This window comes from Cyprinus carpio, chromosome A7 (assembly GCF_018340385.1).
Source record: "Cyprinus carpio isolate SPL01 chromosome A7, ASM1834038v1, whole genome shotgun sequence".
NCBI classification, from domain to species: Eukaryota; Metazoa; Chordata; class Actinopteri; order Cypriniformes; family Cyprinidae; genus Cyprinus; species Cyprinus carpio.
In genome coordinates, this window is record NC_056578.1 from 5,105,623 (window position 1) to 5,127,202 (window position 21,580).

The following is a 21,580-nucleotide window of genomic DNA, read 5'->3' on the forward strand; positions in this document are numbered from 1 at the left end:
GCCTGAGAAAACTTTTTTAGCGGTTAAATCCTGAGGAGCTTTCGGCGGGTAGTCGCCACTGGCGACCTCAGCAAAAACATCACTCGAAAATTAATATATATGGTCGCAAATGCGACTGTTTTAGTCGCAGTTTGGAGCCCTGTATATGGAGAAAAAGCACGTCAATAAATAATATATTTGTTGGACAACAGGTTTGTAACCGACTCATACACATGTAAAACTGTATTGCACACGTGCTACTGTAGTACATTTACTCAAGGCTCAGAGCGATTTTGGTCGCACTGTACAGTGTTATCCAAACCTGTTCCAGATTGTAGGAGGAGCTGCTCAATTTCACATCCGCATTCCTTCACATCACTCCACGCAGTCGCACACAGAAATGTGTCATCAACTAGACTTTATCGTTATTATCGTGGGAAGACTAATTTTTATCGTGGGGAGAATTTTTACCGGTATATCACAAACGATAAGATATCGCCCATCCCTAATCCATTCTATATATATGTATTTATGTGCTGGTGGTTATGTGTGTCATGGGCTGTGTCATGGGCTGTCACCGGCCAATGTGTTGTTGGTGTTTTTCAATGTGTGCTTCAGACACGGATCACAACGAGGCATTCCCCATAGCGACCCCTAGAGGACGCATTGTCTCTTTACATAAGTAACCTGAGACATTTTTACATTGTTATTTTCTGTGATTTTGAATCCAGCCCTCAGTGTGTTGTTGATTTTGGTTTTTATTGACTATTGTCACATAATTTTGTTCTTAACCTTGATCCATTGTGTGATTTAAGTGTTTTTTTTTTTTTTTTTTTTTTTTGTTTTTTGTAGCAGAGTAGTTTTTTCATTGTTATTGATTAATCTCCTTTTTTTATTGCCCACTAAAAAAGAGATCTAGTTTTGCCAGACCTGCCTGAAGATAACTCAGAGCATCTTTATTGGCTTCTTCAGCTTCAGAGTTTCTCTTCATTTCCTCCAGCTCTCGCACCCAGGTTTCTTTCCCAGCCTCCTTTACTCTGGGGATGAAGAAGTCCAGATGCTGAAGAGTGAGGGCAGAGTCTGGTTTTAATGCGATTTGAGACAGATGCTTTATTTTTCTGTAAGCATTGAACAGAAGAATTGACCTTTGGTCCTCAATATCCTGCAGATCTTGGTCAAGTCTATCATTTAAACCTGAAAACATCTTGGACTTTTCTTCAGCTTTTTCATATTCTTTTATCAAGTTGTCAAAATCTATCTTTATGGTGGAGTTTTTGACGATGTATTTCTTGTTTTCTTTGACATGTTTGCTATGATGACACTTCCCTGTGCACACGGTGCAGAAGCCATCTTTCATGACTTCACATTTGCTGGGATCAGAAACCCACCAGCAGCCAAACTCATGACAGTTTTCCTCACAGACGGTGCAGGTCGTAGCCTTCCTGTTCTTCCATGATGCGCTCTCAATGGGCACCTTTATTTTCACACTCTTTTTAAATTGAATGGTAAAGTTTTTACACTCCTCAATCTTTTCCTTGTTTTGCACCATTGCCTCCTGAATCTGAAGTTTTTCAGCCTTTTTTTGCTCCATCTCTTGAACTCGCAGCTGTAAGTTGCAGATGTATGCTTCAAACTGAATTCGCTCAATCAGGACATCTGAAGTTAACTCTAAACTACTTCTGTTCTTTTCATCCAGAGTCTCAAGAAATGTCTTCATCTCTTCCACACTGTCTTCAAAGGCATCTCTTTGAGCACGAAGATAACGTCTCTCATTTTGACGGCCTTCAGCCTGCCGATTGTTGAATAAGAAATAAACAGGTTGGCCACTTTTGTCTCGTCTGCAGGGGATTCTAGCTTTATTAATGGCTCCAAGGACATTTTTGGGTTCCATACCATCAGCGTGTGTGATTAAAAACACAATGTTGTTCACAATGTCTTTTCCAAACAAAGACAGAACTGAACTGAAAATGTAATGCTGTCTGTCTGAGAGACGATTCTTAGATGCCTGAATCACAAAACACACAGCATCAACTTCACGAACTCCATCATTGCTCTGAAACAGAGTGGCTAAATTCTCAGCAACTTCTAGATCTTTGTCCAGTCCTCTAGTGTCTCCGTAGCCTGGAGTATCAATGATGGTGAGAGATATGGGACTCTGTACATGAAAGACCTCATACATGGTGATTTCAGAGGTTTGTGATTCTGACTGATCTCTGACTGCTTCTTCTGTGATTTCATACCATATTTCATCCTCAAACTTCACTCCCAGTAAGTAGTTGACCATGCTGTTGATGAGTGTCGTCTTACCAGTGCCAGTCTCTCCCACCAGCAGAACACTTTTGTTTTGTTTACTAGTGTCTTTTACACCATAAGTCCATTTTCTGACTTTCCCATTTTCATCAAGCACGTTTCTCTCGGTACATAGACAGAATCGTTTTGGAGAACCTCTGTGAATCAGAGTTGGTCTGCGTGGTGGAAGACGTGGATGTCTGTATATTAAAGATGGAAGGCAAATTTCAGAAACTGGAATCCGCTCCTGGTAGGGGGATTTAGTAAATCATCCTGCATTTAGATCCATGTTTCCCATCGTCTTCACTTTAGCTTTCTGACATTACACCCACTGCAAATTATTATTATTATTTAAATCCAGTGTCATCCTCGAGACACTGAAAAAGACGCAAGTTTATGTTTACAAAGAAAAGCAATGTATTGAATGCAAAAACACCTTCTGTGTGAATGGCTGCTGTATAATATAGCTCCAACTGCATATCATCACGACATGGACTGGTACTGGGAGGACAATGCAAAGTTTATAAAATTTATATTATTAACCTATATTATTATAAACAAATATTAAAACCAATATAGTGACACTTTTTCTGTTGATAGTTCTGTTTCTTTGATTGTGACAGTCAGAGTTGTGACAAATACATGACTGTTGGATTGACATAAAAATCAGTTCATCACAGAGCATCATGACAGATAACAGATACACCTTCAATTTGACTTTTAGAAGTAAATAGTTTACCCTAAAGCATGTGAATTTGGACTCACCTGGAATCCATGGTGATTGTTAGACTAAATGTGTCCACTCCACAGAAGACCTTCACCGTACCTCTCCAGTCTGCTTTGTGCAAAACAATTCATTAGTTTCCTCAGAATATGATGGTTGTTTATTGTAAATATTATGTATAAAAAATCTATCCATTAAATCTTCTTTATGAGGGATATTATGCTTGAGGGGTCTCAAAACAATTTGAGAGACACTTAATTATACATACATAAATAAATATTCCTTCACACCAGCATCTGAAATGAGTTATTTAATAACAGGCTGATGTTCCCAACCATCATCTTCAGTTTAACCAGGGTGTCATAACGTCCCCTCCCTATCCTCAGACAAAAACATCTACAGCTCAGCGCTAGCTTTACTACTACAACCTGTTGAGTAAGAGTGCGGGCTTTTTGCAACCTCTTCCTCAGAAGAGAGCATTGCCACTTTATTTTAATAAATAAAGTTTTTAATGCTATAAATCATTCTATTTTACACAACATAACATACAAGGTTGAGATGTCAGTCAGCATCGGTTGTTTTTCATGATGCAAACGCCATTTGCCTTGCATAAATAAACTGATTTTATTCAATTTAATAATGAAACTAATTACTTTGGATGTTAAAATACGTTAACATATAAATTCTTCTGGGGGTGTAGTTGGTGGTAGTTAATGGAAATTTTAGGGTCTGTCGCTCAACAACAGGCTAAATAATATTATTTGTATATATGAAAGCATTTTGATTATAAATATACTCCACTTCCTGTGGCTTCTCATACCATAATGTCCATGAACGCTAACTTTTTATGGTCATGAAACAAAACAAAATCGTACACTCCTCACTACCAAAGCAATATATATATATATATATATATATATATATATATATATATATATATATATATATATATATATTATATATATATATATATATATATATATATATATATATATGAAACAGGATGTTGATTTGATTGAGGCCCCCGGGGCTAAAAGCATGTTTATTATGCATTTTGGGAGACACAACAAATGAATAGAGAAATAAATTATATATTTAAATATTCCTATGGAATATTATATATTATTATGAAAATCTTGTCAATTATTACTCCCATTATTACACTTTTTTTTAATTACAAAAGAAAGAAAAAAAAGAAAGAAAAATCATGAAAACTAAATGTATTGGTGATTCAAAAAAAATCTATTGTTTTTGCCTATGCATGTTCATTCAAGTCTTTTTTTTATTATTATTATTATTTTAATTGATTCCCAATGTCCTCTACCAAGGACATAGCATATATATTATGAATGAAATATCAATATTTATTTATTTAATTTAATGCTCTGAACAATGCAATGACATGAAAAAATACTACTTTTTTTTTCCTAAATTTATATAATATATGCCTTGAATTAGTGAGAATAAGAAAAGTGTAAAAAAACAGTCTATGTTGACAAGGAAAGTCCACTGATGATTTCCCAGCGTAAGCCTGTGTGCATTTTAGAGAGCCCTTGGATTTTGGGGGCCGAACAATAATATATATGTTCTAATGGCATTTAAAATGTTCTTTTCAAACAAACTCAATATACAGTAGTAATTTTCAAATTACTAATTTCAAAAATATACTGAATGTCTTAAAATGCCACACACACACACACACACACACACACACACACAAAAAAAAGAGAAAGTGACATGACATATAGCAAAGTATGGTGATCCATACTAAGAATTTGTGCTCTGCATTTAACCCATCCAAAGTGCACACACACTGCAGTGAACACACACACACACCTGGAGCAGTGGGCAGCCATTTATGCTGCGGCGCCCGGGAGCAGTTGGGGGTTCAGTGTTTTCAGTCGTGGTATTGCCGGCCCGAGACTTGAACCCACAACCTTAGGGTTAGGAGACAATCTCTCTAACCCACTAGGCCACAACTTCCCCTACACATTATTCACTGCCTCAAAACAAAGCATGAACCGTCCTCTCCTACCTCCTCGGAGAAAACACTCCTGGGACAGGATTGGGAATAATCCAGAAAACCAGAGCTATTTCCAGTCAGAAAACCAACAGCGATTAAAATTAGCCTGATGTACTCTTTTTATCTGTAGACTTTATTAATCTTCAGAAAAGTGGCATCAGAAGGAGCTCAACATATATATTTTTATCATTAAGTGAACTTATTCTTACTCCCGTTAAGGAAACTTTTAAATATTTGACATAAACAACCTTTGAACTCGTTACAGTTTGGGTGTGATATTGGAGAATGATCTTACAGATAAGATTATAAAGAATTTTACAGTCTTCCTTGTTGATTATGATCCACTTTAGCGACTGATTAAAAAACTTTCAGTGCTGTCCAAATACAAGTTAAATTTTTGGTGCACTGCAAAACAAATCATACATCTTTGAGCTAGGGTGCTGGTTGGTAAATGTTTTCTTTAACAATTGTTTCAGTTGCTGCTTTTTTCTTAGCCTTATTATTATTCAAGACTTATATTTTCAGCAGGATATACATCATCAACACACTGGAGAAAACTCTTCTCGAAAGGGCAGTTCATGGTGCATAGTTTTCCCCCAAACCTGTACCAGCAAAAAACCCTGGCCCTGAAGTCAGTGAAATTTAAACTTGGTTCCCTGAGATAAGGAAAGGAGCGTTGCATCAAGGATGCTTATGGGGAAACTCCTACAAAATCCATGGGATGTTGAAGTTATAAAATCTGGCAGAGGTAGACGGCGGAGACCAACAGGTTGCCTCACAGATGACACCAATTGAACCCCATGCTGGACCAAGCCCAGGAGGAGGAAATTCATCTTGTGGAGTGGGCCCTCACCCCTTCATGACTGACAGCCCATTTAGAGTGGCCTCTGAAGCATACAAAGAGCTGCTCTGAGTGCCAAAATGGGCCAGAGCGATCAACATACTCTCAGAGCCCAAACTGATCAGCCTCTGAATTAGGAAGAGCTAGAAGGGGGATAACTTGTGCTCTGAATGGAGTAGATAGTACTTTAGGCACATAGCCTTGTCTTGGTTTGAGGATGACTCTACAGTCATTGGGCCCAAACTCAAGGCATAAAGCACTCACTGACATACAGTAGCTTGAAGGTCGCCCACTTGCTTGACTGATGCTAAAGCCAAAAGGAGGATGGTCTTGAGTGACAGGGGCCAGAGTGGGGGCACCAGGAGGACCAAGCACAAGCACTTAAACTTCCTGACCTGTTTGATGACCAGAGGAAGCAGGGCAATTAGTGTGAAGGCAGACCACACCATTTGAACCATTTGGGGATGTAGTTGATCTCCTTCAAATCCAGTCAAAGACGGCACTCAAGCCGCCTCCTCCAGAGGAGGGAGCTTGCCATATCCATTTTTTTCAGTACCGTCAACGGAGGTGAGGACAGCCAAATTAGAAAGGTGGACGCGAGTATGGGGCATGCCACGCCTTGGTAAGTTAATTGAGAACTTCTGTGAAAAGTCTGAAGAGGAGTGTCTTCCCGCTGCCGGGGCTTTTCCAAGGCTTTGAGCTTCTTGCTTTTTGCTTCAGAGTCCACCGAGGAGATGATCTTCATGCTGAAGGAGAGAATTCTGAGGAGCGGTGCTTATAGGCAACTTATATAGCAGTCGGCTCCACCCCTCTTGGTGAGCTGAAGCCAGGGGTGGACTTGCCCATTAGGCATAGGCAGGTAACCACCTTCGGCCCCCAAAATCCAAGGGCTCTCTAAAATGCACACAGGCTTACGCTGGAAATCATCAGTGGACTTTCCTTGTCAAACATAGACTGTTTTTTCACACTTTTCTTATTCTCACTAATTCAAGTTTTCCTATTAATGAATCTCAGAAGGGAACTGACTGTATTCAGAAAAGTTTTAATTGCATTTTAATTTTATCTGATAAAAGCAGTGCTGCTTTGTTTACAGCTGTTACCGGGGAAACCACAATATTTCTAACATTCGAAAAGTGCCTCCTGTTGGCATAGAATGAATATGTGATGTTTTGGTTCAGACCAATGCGGAAATCCACCACATGACCCCGTTTTAAATTAATATAATAATTTATACTTCTGACTTACCCCTGTTTTTTTTTTTTTTTTTAAAGATTTAAAGGCTCAATTGTGAGGTTTATCCTTTTATTATTTATTTTGTTTTTGTGAAAACCTGTATTTCAACTGTATTTTGCCATTTCGTGGTCTACAACATGAAGCCATTATAACATGTACATGAAACATGTAGAAACAGTGAGCACAGCTATGAGGCACCATTGAGCAGCAGCAAGCATCACAAAAAAAGGAACCTCACAGTTGATCTATTGTCTGCAAATGTATAGGGCCCCATTCATATATTTTGCCTGGGTCCCCAAATCACAAAATCCACCCCTGGCTGAAGCTCATTTGTTTGTGCAGCTACACGAACGTGAACAAATCAGGATTCAGTATCAGAGTAAACAGGAGTTTCCCCCGTAAGCATCCTTGAGCAACGGGAGAGACCGTTTTAAAGGGAACTGCCCAAACTGGGCAAGCGATACAGTATAATGCTAGACAGAGGGGTGAAAGCTTTGTAGAGTGAGAAAAATAAATATATAAATAAACAAATAAACCTTATTGGGTCAGTGTTTTGCTGCCCAAATCTAAAGCGACTTGTTAAAGAAAAAAAATAAAAATAAAAAGTATTGTTAAAAAAAAAAGAAAAAATATAATGTAATGCCGAGTAGCCAATAATAATAGGACTTGACAACTCTGGCTGGACATAGAAAAGTAAAATATATTATAAGACACACAGGTGCACACGCGTGCTTTAAAACTACAGTGGATGACTCGGTCCTGTACACATTAAGTGCACTTTCGTTTTTTATCGTCGAGCTGTAAAAGCAGAAAGTTTCCGTTTTGGCGCGTGCTCAAACTTCACCTGTTTCAGCGCAACACAAGACACAAGAACACAACACAAGAGGTTCGATCAGGACTGCAACAAGGTAGAAGTCTAATGCTAATGTAAAAGTATGAACGTACAAAACGAAAGCGAAACTAAAAAAAACAATTGCTTTATTTGGAAAAACGAACCAAATTCTAAATACTGTGATATTTGTCAAAGTGGCCACTGTGCTTGATTGATCAATTGCTTGATTGAATTATTCATGTATGGATGGATGCATTTATTTATTTATTTAGGGGACGCGTGATTGTGTCTTCGATTTTGAGATTTCTTTTTATCGAACAATAAATGTTGCTTTGAGTGAGAATGATCGCTGTAACCTGTCTAGCCTACTGCAAAATCTTTTGTGTGGTCAGATTTTACTAAGATGTAGCAAGGAGAAAAATAAATAAATAGACATTTGTTGGTTCTGGTTAGCAGAACCCGTTTTTGCCCCAGTCTGCCAGATATTATTGACACGTTTACAGAAGGATATTTGATTGGTCTGCTGGCCAATACAAATCTGATAGGCTACTCAAGCTTTCTGCGCTGAAAAGGCATATATAGATTTCAAAAGGCAATGATTCAAAACAACTTAATTGCTCCAGTAACGATGGGTGGTGTTCCTTAAATGAGGGAAAAGGGAGATGTACAATTCATATTTATTATTTTATAATTTCTCTTGCACACCACCAGAGGACGCATATTGTATGTAATTGAATGGACTTATGCTAGATTTATGTAACTTTAATATATATATATATTTTTCCCCTGTAAATTTTATATACTTTTTTTATGCACCTTTAAGATTTTAAGGGGGACAAAACACCCATCAAGTTCTGTCCTTTGTGTTTTGGCAGTATAATTACAAGATATGACAAAATTAAGATTCATAAGGAGATCTTGCAGGATTCAGTTGCATTATACGATGAACACTTAAAGGGCTCAATCAATATATTTTAAAAAGTGTAAATATCACGGACACTTCATTAAGATTCAATATTTTTCCTCTAAAGATGGCTCAGTATCACAGACTCTCAGACGCCAGTGCTGACAGCAGTGCCTCGGATCACGGCATGAACGTTTCTGCTGGAGTGATCAGTGAGTATAACTTTCACACTGAATTTGAGCAACATCTGTTTTATATTAGCAGCATAAAGCATCAAATCTCCCTTAGAAAAAACAATCTGATGGCAATAGTAGACCAGAGTGGACCAGAGTCAGGGGAGAACTGAAATAATGCATCAAATGTATTTTTGTTATTATTATTATTATTATTATTATTATTATTATTATTATTATTATTTAAACATTGCAATATATTTCAACAAATTGCTGATAACTTACAGGTATGACAACCTACTTGTACAGTATCTGTATTTCTCATTATACAGTCCAGTGTGGTGGATACAAATTTATGAGAATCATAATCTTGTTTTTATTTGGCATAATGCTACATCATTGGGGGCAGCTGTGGCCTAATGGTTAGAGATTTGGATTTGTAACCAATAGGTTGCAGGTTCGAGTCTCGGTGCTGGCAGGAGTTGTAGGTGGGAGGGAGTGAATGAACAGCGCTCTCTTCCACCCTCAATACCCACGACTGAAGTGCCCTTGAGCAAGGCACTGAACCCCCAGTTGCTCCCTGGGAGCTGGATATATAGCTGCCCACTGCTCTGGGTGTGTGTTCACTGCTTTGTGTGTGTGGACTTGGATGGGTTAAAATGCAGAGCACCAATTCCGAGTATGGGCTACCATACTTGGCAAAATGTCACGACTTGTGCTTGCACTAATCATTGCCATAGAAACCAATGCAGATATTCCAGAAAATGAAAAAAAGTGTCAAGGGACAAACTGAAAGTTACTATTACACAGTGTGAATGTCAATTGTTTAGATCAGGAATCACGAATAATCAGATTTGGAGTGACAGTGTGAACAAAGTTATTTGTCTCTTATTGGCCTATAAACTAGGGACCCAATAAACACACAAAACAAACCACACAAAATCAATGAAATAAATTAGTATTCAGGAAAATATATGTAATAGTATTTTATGTAGATTGCATTTAATAAATTACACATTCTAGAAAATATTTTGTCATTTTGCAAAATGTTTTTATGAATGTTTGGACTGAGTGTTTTCATTGCATTTACACAGTTTTGACCAGCAGGGGACACCTTTTGGTGTTTTGAGCAATTAAAAAAAAAATCATTTTATGAAGCAGTTGGTTCAGTTTATTCAAAGTTGGGAAAAGCTTTGTTTCTCTTGTATCTAGTGGTTACACTATTTTTGTAGAAATTATTCTAAATCTTGATTATAGAAGTGCTAAAAGAACATGGATACACCATAGAGGAAGAACTTGGCCGAGGGGCTTCAGGAATAGCGTTTCTGGTGAAAGACACAGATGGAGACCCTTATGTGATCAAACAGATGAATTCCAGAGATGTAAGCATTTACCAAATCTTACTCAAGTTTTTCACCATAGAAATGACAATTTTCTTTCCAATAAGAGTGTCACTTTTAAATGGAAGGTTTTTTTTTTTTTTTTTTTGCTTTTTTCCTTTTAGGGGGAGGAGCTGGATGAAGTCAGAAAGGAAGTTGAGATCCTGAAAAATCTCAACTTTGGATATATTGTTACTTATGTGAAATCATTTGAAGGTTCTTCTTCTTTTTATTCTTCTTCTTCTTCTTCTTCTTCTTCTTTGTACACTAATTTCCCTTTGTTCCAAGTCAAAAATGTGGTGATGTTTTGTTGTGTTTCTTAAATATTAAATAGAACTACTAACCACGATGGAGACTGAAGAAGAATAGCAAAAATTCTTTATAAAATAAATAACATAATAAAAACATCAGTATAGCTGTCAGAAAATGATGACTAATTTAATATATTGAGTTAAATTATTATCTGACTGAATGTTAATTTATTTAGATAATGAAGCGGGACGCATTTATATTGTGATGGAGTACTGTGAAGGAGGAGATCTTTCAAAAGTCATGGAAAAACATCAAGAAGAACGTTTTTTTGAAGAACAACAAGTGAGTTTCTTATGCAGACATACATACATACTGTACATTCCATGCTCTATACTTTAAACAACCCTCACAAAACTTTACAAAATTTTAGATTAAAAAAAAAAACAAAAAAAAAAAAGAATGCTAGAATGCTACACACATAAAATACAGAACCCTTGTGTGGACATCACATTCACTATCACACACACACACACACACACACACACCTTTCTCCATGTGTGCAGATCCTTGACTGGCTTGTTCAGATTTGTCTGGCTCTGCAGTATCTCCATGAGCAGAAAATTCTTCACAGAGATATTAAACCTCAGGTATGCACTGATAAAGCCCAATAAATCATATCACAAAGTCAAATCTGTTAGACTTATGAGATTTCTGTTGTCATTGTAGAATATCTTCCTGACTGAAGATGGTTACATCAATCTAGGAGATTTTGGATGCTCAAAAGCATTGCGAAAGGTAAACAAAAAACAGTAATGGGAACTAGTGATGGATCAAAATGCAAATTATTGTCCAAAACCAAAAGTCCTGGACATTTATAGTTTTGAGTTTACATTATTTTTCCTTTGTAGAGCTGATGAATATGCTAATTCAGTCGTGGGTGCAAAGCTCTATGTCAGCCCAGAGTTTTATCAGAAGAAATATAATTCCAAAAGGTAAGCTTTTTGACAACTGAGTGTATAAAAATATTATGTTCAGCATCATAAAATGGTTACAATTTCCTTAAGATCTTTTCATGAAGGTTGATTATTTTAGTTGTCTAAAAATGTAACAGTTACATGCTGTAAACTCTAAAATATTATGGGTGTTTTTTTATTTTTATTTATTTGTATCTAAACAATTAAGGTGATAATTAAAAATAGTGTGTATATTTTATTAAGGTTCCATTATTGTGGTTCAGTCTTGTATGGAAACTTTTAAGATAATTAGTTAAAATATTTGAGACGCCATTTGTCTGTGATTGTTAGTTCTGGATATGGATAGTGAATACAGAAATTACATGTTGTTTTATGTGTTTTGGGGTGAAGGGAAACATCTGTTAAGCTTTATTGTTCAGTTATATTTGATATTTGAAGTTTTTGTTGCTTTGTTAAACGAGTCATAGTTCTGTTAATGACAGTGCAGCAACAAGATTCTTCCTACTTGTGCTATTTTAGCAACATACAGAAATTTAATTCAACAACATAATTCAAAGCCAAATTCAAACAAGTGTTTTCCATCCACTCAAAATCACACATTTTTGAGGTTTTTACTAAAAAAAATATTAAATACATTGTGTCACAGACTAAACAATACATGATTTATTCAGGTAGATTTTGTTAAAGAAATCAAATCTTTAAAACTACTCAAAAATATAATGTGTAGTTTTGCAACCATAATTTTTTTAAGTAGATAGCACATATACAGTGTACATATACTTATTGATTTTCACTGTCATGCATCGGCTATTTTAGTGACATATGGTCATTGGGTTGGTTGCTCCATGATCTCTGCATGCTTGATGTGTGGGTGAGTATTAATTTATTTAATTTTTTCCAAAAAGCACCATATCACTGTCACATTTTCAGTCCAGCGATGCCGAAAATAATGTCTAAAGGGTCAAATAAAAGAGTCATTACATAACTCAAAAACAGGAAATCTAAACAACACAGCAAACTTAACAAAACAGTGTGCTGTGCAAAAAGAGTACAGGACCCTGAACAGAACAAACTGATGAACTAAATACACAGAGAATACAAAATACAGGACTAGCATGCCTGATGATTGAATCAGTGTCCATGACAACAGACTGTGGCTGGAACATGAAAACGAAACTAAAGAGCGAGTGACAGAACATCCCCCTCTGGGCAGGTGCAGCCTTGTGCTGTTAGTGGCTGGGGTGGTGGTTCCTCAGGTGTATGAAAGGACAGGTGAAGGAGGAAGCCACAGTGGAGGAAAGAACCAGGGAGCTGAGGATGGGAGGAGAGGCCAGGTGCTACACCTGGATGCAAAGTTCATGGTGGGAGTTGATGGTGGAGTTGACGGAGGGAGAAGCCATGATGGGTCTTGGCTGATGTCATCCAGGGAACGACCGATTAGGGGAGAAGCCATTAACAGTGGGCTCTAGGTACAGAGCTGATGGGACACCGATGGTCAGGGGACCAAAGGTGTAGCTGTAGCGACAAATGTTCAAGGTGGAGCCAGACTGAGGCAGAGCCGCTGTGAATGGGGACTGAAGCAGAGCCAGCTGAAGCAGTAGGGTTGATAGATGGAGCAGAGTGGAATGCTCTTGAGTCTGTGGCACAGACAGGGTGACGGCTGTCAAAGGTGGAGCCAGAGGGATGAGGGAGCCTGGTGGAGCCTGGACATCAGCCAAGGACTCCATCATGGCTTCTCCCTCCGTCAACTCCACCATCAACTCCACCATGAACTTGCATCCAGGTGTAGCACCTGGCCTCTCCTCCCATCCTCAGCTCCCTGGTTCTTTCCACTGTGGCTTCCTCCTTGGAGCGATGGGACCAGCAGTCGGAGGAGGAGATGGGGGATCCACTTGCTTGGCGACCACAAGACCCGAGGCTCATCCACACAGCAAAGCGTCAGGTGATAAGACAATGGGTTGAAGGGAACCAGCGAAGATGGGGCTGAAGGACTGGGTGAATCTGGAGGAGGAGTCTGGAGAGGGAGGCCAGGAATGATTAGTGACATCAACACGGTCTCATCACAGGGTGAGAAACAGGCTTTATGCTGGGCAGGAACAACGGTGATGATGGCACAGGAGACACAGGGTGGAGAGCATTACCTCAGTTTCCCAATCGATCAGCCAGACCGCACTGTCCCCCTCCACTAAAGGGGGAACGGATGTTGCCAGCTCACACAGTTGGTCATACTCACTGTGGGGCATCGACTTCGGGGGGCTGGTCAGTGCTCTCCTCCTCTCAAGCTCTGACTCGTTCATCATCGCAGATGAAAGCTCCCTGTCTGCGGTGGGCTCTGTGGTGGGCTTTAAGCCTGCAGTGGCTGCACTAGATGTCATTAATTCAGGGCAGACACCTCTTTCTAATGTCCCATCCTCATGTCCCTTGGTCCCTTATTTGCTCCAATACAGAACAATAATTTTATGATCTCATCACTGAATGAAGTCTGATAGGCAAGTTGGCAAAAACAAAGCGTATAGTCTCCAAATGAATGCTCTTCCCGTATTCCATTTGCATAAGAGCATAACTGTGACAAATACACATACATACAAATGCAAATTACAAAAATATTACTGATGGGTCTGTATTATCTTTATAATCTATAAACTCAGAGCTCTGTGCTTTTTCATCGTACACAGCAAAACCCCAGTGTTAAATAAACACTCTCATGCCTGGTTTCACAGACAACAAAAATTTTTTTTTTTTTTTTTTTTTGTTGACAACAGTATTGTGTAAATGGCCCTAGGGTTTGAGTTATATTTTGTACATAGGCGTAATTTGCAGGTGGGACGGGTGGGTAATGTCTCCACCACTTGTTTAAAGCTACTGAAAAAATATATGACCATAAAATAAGCAAATCTGACAATGTTCCGTACAAGTTAACTTATACATACGGCATATTTCCTACTTCTAGCTGCCTATTCAGAGCATCCAGTAAAGGGAATGTATATGGTCGCCATGACTATCATGATTACTTCAAACACTGGTTACTTAACTGTGGAGAAATAAATCGGAAAAGGATCATGATACTGGATTTGAATATTAAAGTGACTGCATTTCTGTTTTCAATTTTAATCTATAAAAATCAGAAAATCATTAATCTTGGCTGCTTTTTTGTATGTCCTTATGTATTCATGTATTTATTTATTTATTTATTTATTTTTTGCTCTAACTAGAATGAATTTATATCTAATTAAATCTATGAACATGTTATTGTACATTGACTTGTCCATTTCTGCAACTCTAAACACCTAAAAACCTAAAACTTGCTCTTTTATACTATTGTTTATAGTAAATATTATGAAACAATAACTGTTGTAATTTTGTCATCATTATATAGTTTATGTCTTCTAATTGCAGAAAAAAAAAAACAATTTAGCAACTCAGATAGTTGTCATTCAAGCACTGCTTAAAAATGTAAGTTGAAAAATATACTCTTAAAGCATGAAATAAGATACAGAATCAGTAAATTTGATTTTAATGTTGGTATATTATCAATGAACTAATCATAAATATTTGTAATCATTCAAAAAATATTGGCCCCCTTTCATAATGTTGTTCAGAAATGAAGGCCACAATGCTAATGGTGTCCACACGATGGCGCCACAGGATAGCAAATACTTCAAGATCTGTTCGAACGATTTGGAATGGGGGATTTCATTTACTGGGGCAGAAACTATAAAATGCATATTCATGCATTCTAGTCTATTTTTCATAAACTGTAATAAAGCCCAATATAGTATTTATGCAAAAAACGCAAAATTTCCCAGTAGACTCCATTGTCTGAAAAAAAGTGCACCTCTACAGGAGCAATTCCTGTGCTGTGAAGGGAGGATCCTGCCTTTTCACTTTTTTTAAATCGCTTGAAAATACAGATAGACATAGACAAATCATTCAACTGACAAAGCTAACCAACATTATCTGATTATTACAGGGGTCAGGAGGCTTATTAAAATTGATGTCCTGGCCAAGAAACAGAGAAAGACGAGCGAGAAATCACCGCTCCGATCAGCGGTGCAGTCTCAACAGCGAGCTCACACAAACAAATTTTATTCTTTTTTAAAGACTTTTGAAATAAAATAGTACAGCGATTTGCACACAATTCACCCATTATAATACACGAAGAGCAAATTTAGATGTTTGGGAGCTGATGACATGTGAAAATTAAAAGATTTGCGAGTCTATCTGACAGCGTGATCTCAACACTCCCTGGCATGCGGAAAAAGGTCTACATACTGAAACTACAGCCTTTTACATAAACCCCGATCCGCAATCAAAAGACAAAAAATTAGAGAACATATTATACAGATGACAAAATGACAGTGTTTATGAGTGCTTGTGACATTTCTTGTCTAGGGCGGAATCACATCGATTGCTCTGCGCTCCAAATACGGTGATGTCTGGCACGTTCATTCACGAACTGTCTCCCTAAAACACACAATGTTCTTATTAGCCAATGTCGATCTCATTAATAATGAATGTCTGGCCAAATCAGATGAAAGACCGCCTGCATCATCGAGTGCACTCCTCACAATGAGCTCAACAATAAAAGCATTTTATAGTTTTCTAAGAGCTTTAAAAAAATAATATATTACAGTGATTGCACGCAATCCACCCATTAGAACACAACAAGTCTAGCTCCATTTATTTCTGTGCAGTTTACGTCTGAAGCCTGGAAAGGACCTTATTGCACGCGAACGCGTGTGACTATCGCCGGGGGCGGTGGCCACGCGCGGACGGTCTTGTCCCCGGTAGAACACCGTGCCAGGAAGGTTGGCGTCCACAAGCTCAGTACCGCGCGGTCACGACTAACCTCAGGGTCTGCCTTATCTACACATTAAAGCCCATGCCAGCAGTGAATCAGTACAAAACACAAGAAAGAGACGAATCATATAATAGGAGAAATAAAAGGATTTGCTGACGTGTGATATAGTTTTTGTCTAAGGGCCAAGACTCGATTTGGGCTGCAATCGTCTCATCAGGATGCCAGAAGCAAGCTGAACAGGGCATTTCCGGCACGCAAAGAACGGACAAATCACATACAAGATTATTTCAAATCCATACTTAGCTTTGGCGAATATAACCAAGAAAACACAGTCGAACAATAAAAACGTTGGGGGAGGGGGGGTAACAAATCTGACGCTGATTTCTTTGCTCCTTATGTAATATTAAGAGTGACAAACCTTTACCCGACTTTTCGGGTACAAGAATTTTTATTTACTAAAATAACATGAAGATCCATATCTTGGCTGCTTTTTTGTATGTCCTTTGTATTCAAGTATTTATAACTCTTCTTATTTATTAATTTTTTGCTCTAACTAGAAATGAATTTATATCTAATTAAATTATGACATGTTATTGTACATTGCACTTGTCCATTTAATGCACTCAACACCTAAAACCTAAAACTGCTACTTTTATACTATGTTTATAATATAAAATTATGACACAATAAACTGTTGTAACTTTTGTCATCATTAATTAGTTTATGGTCTTATAAGTGCAAAAAAAACAATGTAAGCAACCAGATAGTTTATCATTCATCACTGCTTAAAAATGGTAAGTTGAACCAATAATGACTCTTAAAGCGATGAAATAAGATACATACTTCAGCATAAAATTGATTTTAATGTTGGTATAGTATTGCATGACCTACCCTCATTAACCTATTTGTAATCATTAAAAAAATATTGAGCCCCTGGTCATGTCGATGTTGATTCAGAAGCTGAAGGCCCCACAATGCTAATAGTTGTCCACACGACTGGCGCCACAGGATAGCGCAAATACTTCAAGATCCTGTTTGAAGAATTTGCAAAATGAGTTTCATTTATGTGCATAAATATAAAGATGCATATACATGGCAAATTCTATTTTCTAAACTTTAATAAAGCCCAATAATAGTATTTTCAATGCAAAAACTGTAAGTCTCCTCAAAGTACCATTACTTTTTTCCTTACTTTTTAATAGTATTAAACACACCATATTCTGAAAGTCTATCACAACATAAAGTAAGAGGGGACACTATATTCAAGTTGTATCTATTTTCATATTGTGCATATAATAGTACACACTCAAGAAACTCATAATTTACTTGAAAAGAGACACCCGCTCCATTGTGTGAACAGGCTCATCAGTCTACCCAAATCCATTCTGCTTGGACCCCAAAAAACCCGAATGAATCACCACCTTGACTTAAACCTCATTGTTTTTCATTACCTTCTGTGTCTGAGTGCCCACAAACGCTTCAGTGAGAGGACTGTCGACACATAGCAAACAGGGAGAAAAAGGCATGACTGATTTCGCATTTCCAGCTAGCCAACTATGTGCGACGCTGTTTGTCATAGCCGTATGCCTTATTTAATTAGAAACCAAAACAGCAAGGGTCCATAGAAAAATACTGTTGTAGGTTTTTTTTTTCCCACCAAGGCAGACTCAAGAAGGTTGGACACGACAGAGTCATGGTGGTCGATACTATTCTCTAGGCCCAAGGCCAAGCCAACATCAAAGTTTCGCTACCCTCGAACTTTTATACCTTCTAGTTATTTTTGAGAGGGCACAAGTGAAGGTTGGTGGGGATATCTGTGTTCTCTTCATGTTTGTACAAATGTGACACACAACAGCCGGTATAGCACTGTAACTGGGTTTTGTTTTTTTGAGTGCTAACCTTTATTTAATTAATGTGTGTTCCTTTTTGATTTGAATTATTTCCCAAATCGGTGTGTAACATACTGTTGCGTATGAAATGGGATCCTTGATATGCCTCAAATATTTGTGTAAGCTCGAGTGCATTTTGCGCACCCTTTATAGAATCATGTTAGGTGCTCTATAACTGTGATGGACATAGTAGCCTAAAGTTAGTGTCATAATCTATTAACATATATGCCATAAAACCAGTCTTTTTACTTAAGTACCAAGATAGGGGTGTCCATGCCATACAAAAAAAAATACGACACCTGACTTTAAATATTGTATACATTACATTTAATATAAACATTGCAAGTTAACTAATTTAAAACAACACTTTCATTGCTACAGAAAGACCAGCAAGGAACATTTACAGCATACATTGATCGATTACATTTTTTTCACTGACTTTAGTCCTAGCTAGAGTTCAAGGCACTCTCAAGAACTCCCCATTATAATCACTGAAGCTGTTTACACTGTGATAAATTTAATATCATTACTTTACATTCCTACGGCCACATCTGCAACTTTGGTTGTTTGGAATGATGAGACGATTTTGACATGAATTCGGTTTCAGCGGAGAACACAACAGTGAACAAACACAGGCATTTTAGCGATGACTTCGAGTCAGAATGCCTCTGATGTGGTCATTGCAATTCATAAGCTCAACAGAATCCGTATGTGAATTGGGGTATAATGCCTAAGCAACGTGAAAACCACGTCTGGCATCAGGCGCTCATCAAAGCATAGATGCATATTTGGAAATTTTAGCTGTTAGTGATGTGCCACACAGAATCAAATAATCACAGAAATATTAATTGCCCTTGTTTATTGTCTTTTGGAAGCGTGCATTTCAAATACACTTGGCTCAGAATCTGAGGGGGCGGCATCGCCCAGGTTTGAATGGGCATGACGCCTCTGTTCCTGTGTGTTTTGTTCCTTCTTCTTGTCGATCTCGTTACTGTTACCGTGAGTGGTTCTGGGTATCATGTATCCCTGGTTTGCAATCATATCAGCTCTTTTTTTTTTCTTTCTTTCACTACACTAACCAGATTCTTATAGTTTTTATTTTTTATTTATTTTTTATTTCCTCCACAGGCATTATTTCAGCGCGTCACCATATTATGCAGCAGCATGACAGAGAAACCCGCCTAATATCTCGAGAGATACTCATTAAACGGAGAGAATTATCAGACAATGTGCTCAGGCCTTGACCCTAAGACGCCGCCTTCAGCTGAAGATATTCGAGCGCAAAACCATTCCTGGAACGATGCGTGAACGACCAGCCAGAACTGCCCAGGCACTGCTAGCAGGAGTTTCATTAATTCTGTCAAGAGCTTGTAAAGCCTACAACCTAGCACTATAAAGACCTTGAGGCCTTAGTTAGTGAGTGGGGAAGAATAACAGATTCTCGATGGAGTCTGCACATTACAGCGCCCACAGCCGCAGTCTGTCAGGTTCAGTGAATTGGAGCAGCTGGAGGAATCACACTGCATTAGTTGAGTTTAATTTTTGGCACCGATTCTCTCTCGGTGCATCACTGATTGTATTACTGGTGTCGGTGTTGGGTTGAGTTGCTCAGGTGGAGAGTAACAGGTGCTGCATCCACCATTACTAATACTGTACAACAAAAAATCATTCAGAGAGAGCCTTGAAAAAATTCAACAAAAAATTATAAAACTGTAGCGAACCAGATTCCTCATACACCGCTAGAAATACACTGAGAAAAGGTACTGAGAAAATCCCGACGAGTAAGGATTCAAAGTTTTTGGCACACACAAACTTTCACAATGTACTAATAATATCATTGCAATTATGACAAAAGAAATATATTTGTGTGCCCTACAGCTCATAATGGAGGTCTATTTGGCCAATGTAAAGCAGTGAATTGGCTTTCTCATACTGCATAGTAGAGACGAGTATAGTAGTCAGAAATCAGTCCTCAAGTCGTGTTGGGTGGACTGTTCTGGAGATCGCGTGCACTTGATGTCACTTGCTTCACTTAGTGATGGATTCTATGGGCATTCACCCAAGATGAGACTAGGAAAAGTAGATGAATCCAGAAAAGTTCAGATCCAGTGTTTCTTAAATCCATTGCAGAGATGAGGGAGGGAACACATAATGGAACTCTGAAATTGTCCAGAAAAGGGAGATGCAGAGAACAAGGGAGAAGACTGAAAGAGCTATATAGAATTGTGAAAGTGATGTCCAGGGGAAATGGAGACAGTGAATTTTAAAATCGTTTTAAAACATATAGAGTATGGCAGTTCGATCTAGAGGAATCAGGAAGAAGGTCATATATTGCTCTGAAACAGGGGAATTCATTTGTTGTAGCATGGGGGTTGAGTTTTTGGCAGTTATAGCTATCAGAGTTAGAGGAACACTCCCGGTATTTAGTTTTCCAGCTTTCTGGGAGTAAAACCAGTTGAGGTTTTTAACCATTTTTCGCAGAATTCCGATCCCATTAAAATCTTCAGTTACACCTTCAGCATCTCGCTTCCAAAAATAGAGGAGTACTAATCAGATTCCCAATTATCGTATGCTAGACCTACTGACTAAAAAGTACTTGCTTAGAGACCGTCGGAAATCAGCTGGAATGGAATTCGAAAACGGTGAAAACTACAACTATTTTAACTCTAGGGGAGTTTGAAAATGAGCCTATTTTTCAGAGCATGAGTAAGGTGTCCCATTTAGAATCACCTTTTGTTTTATATTGCGCTTTTTTACAATGGGGAATTTTACCGAGAACAAATCAGGTTTACAGTGATAAATGGAAAGTCTGAAAAACAAAATGTCCTCGTTCCTCCATTATATACAAGTGTTTATAAATTGTTTCGTGGTTACTCATTCACATCTGTAGTGTTGGCTATGCTACTGGATCATTGATTTAATTTCGATTCACCTTGTTTTTATATCCTCTGTTTCAGTTTTAGGTGATTGATTCTCATTATCACAGTGTTGAATATGCATTACATGTTATCCAGGGATGTGCCAGAACGGGCTTCTGAAGCAATGAGAGCTTTTACGCAACGCATGGTGCTATCACAGTAGAGACCTGCATGGCCGGTTTTTTCAAACAGATGTGTAGTAGAAAGAAGGCAACTTTGGGGGCAACTAATACGTATGTCATACTGTTGTGTCTTTAACAGGCCACTCATGTTCAAGTCATGCTGGGTAGACATGACTTATGTAGAAAAGTTAAATTGCTCTCTTGTTCCGACCAAAGTAACTTGAACACATCTGATGTCGTAATTACG

At 38.1% G+C, this 21,580-nt stretch overlaps 2 protein-coding genes across 2 annotated transcripts; one reads left to right on the forward strand and one right to left on the reverse strand.

The window, feature by feature from the left end:
- Positions 1 to 420: 420 nt before the first annotated feature.
- LOC122145545 lies at positions 421 to 3,044 on the reverse strand. The gene is made up of 2 exons (XM_042759387.1): positions 3,034 to 3,044; positions 421 to 2,468 (listed from the first exon to the last, which is right to left on the reverse strand). Exons 1-2 carry the CDS (start codon positions 3,042 to 3,044, stop codon positions 872 to 874), a joined length of 1,608 nt encoding a protein of 535 aa, XP_042615321.1. The 3' UTR covers positions 421 to 871.
- A 4,480-nt stretch (positions 3,045 to 7,524) lies between these two features.
- LOC122145517 (serine/threonine-protein kinase Nek1-like) lies at positions 7,525 to 13,019 on the forward strand. Its single transcript, XM_042759274.1, has 9 exons — positions 7,525 to 7,997; positions 8,953 to 9,037; positions 10,256 to 10,380; positions 10,503 to 10,593; positions 10,865 to 10,971; positions 11,214 to 11,276; positions 11,356 to 11,438; positions 11,538 to 11,621; positions 12,860 to 13,019. The coding sequence occupies exons 2-9, from the start codon at positions 8,953 to 8,955 to the stop codon at positions 13,017 to 13,019; spliced, it is 798 nt and encodes a 265-aa protein (XP_042615208.1). The 5' UTR covers positions 7,525 to 7,997.
- Positions 13,020 to 21,580: the final 8,561 nt, after the last annotated feature.

Excerpts from the sequence above, each read along its gene's own strand:
- LOC122145517 (XM_042759274.1), top strand. The coding sequence starts at position 8,953 with ATGGCTCAGTATCACAGACTCTCAGACGCCAGTGCTGACAGCAGTGCC. Across the intron at positions 10,381-10,502 it reads AACAGATGAATTCCAGAGAT|GGGGAGGAGCTGGATGAAGT; the intron begins GTAAGCATTTAC and ends TTTTCCTTTTAG. Across the intron at positions 10,972-11,213 it reads GTTTTTTTGAAGAACAACAA|ATTTGTCTGGCTCTGCAGTA; the intron begins GTGAGTTTCTTA and ends TGGCTTGTTCAG.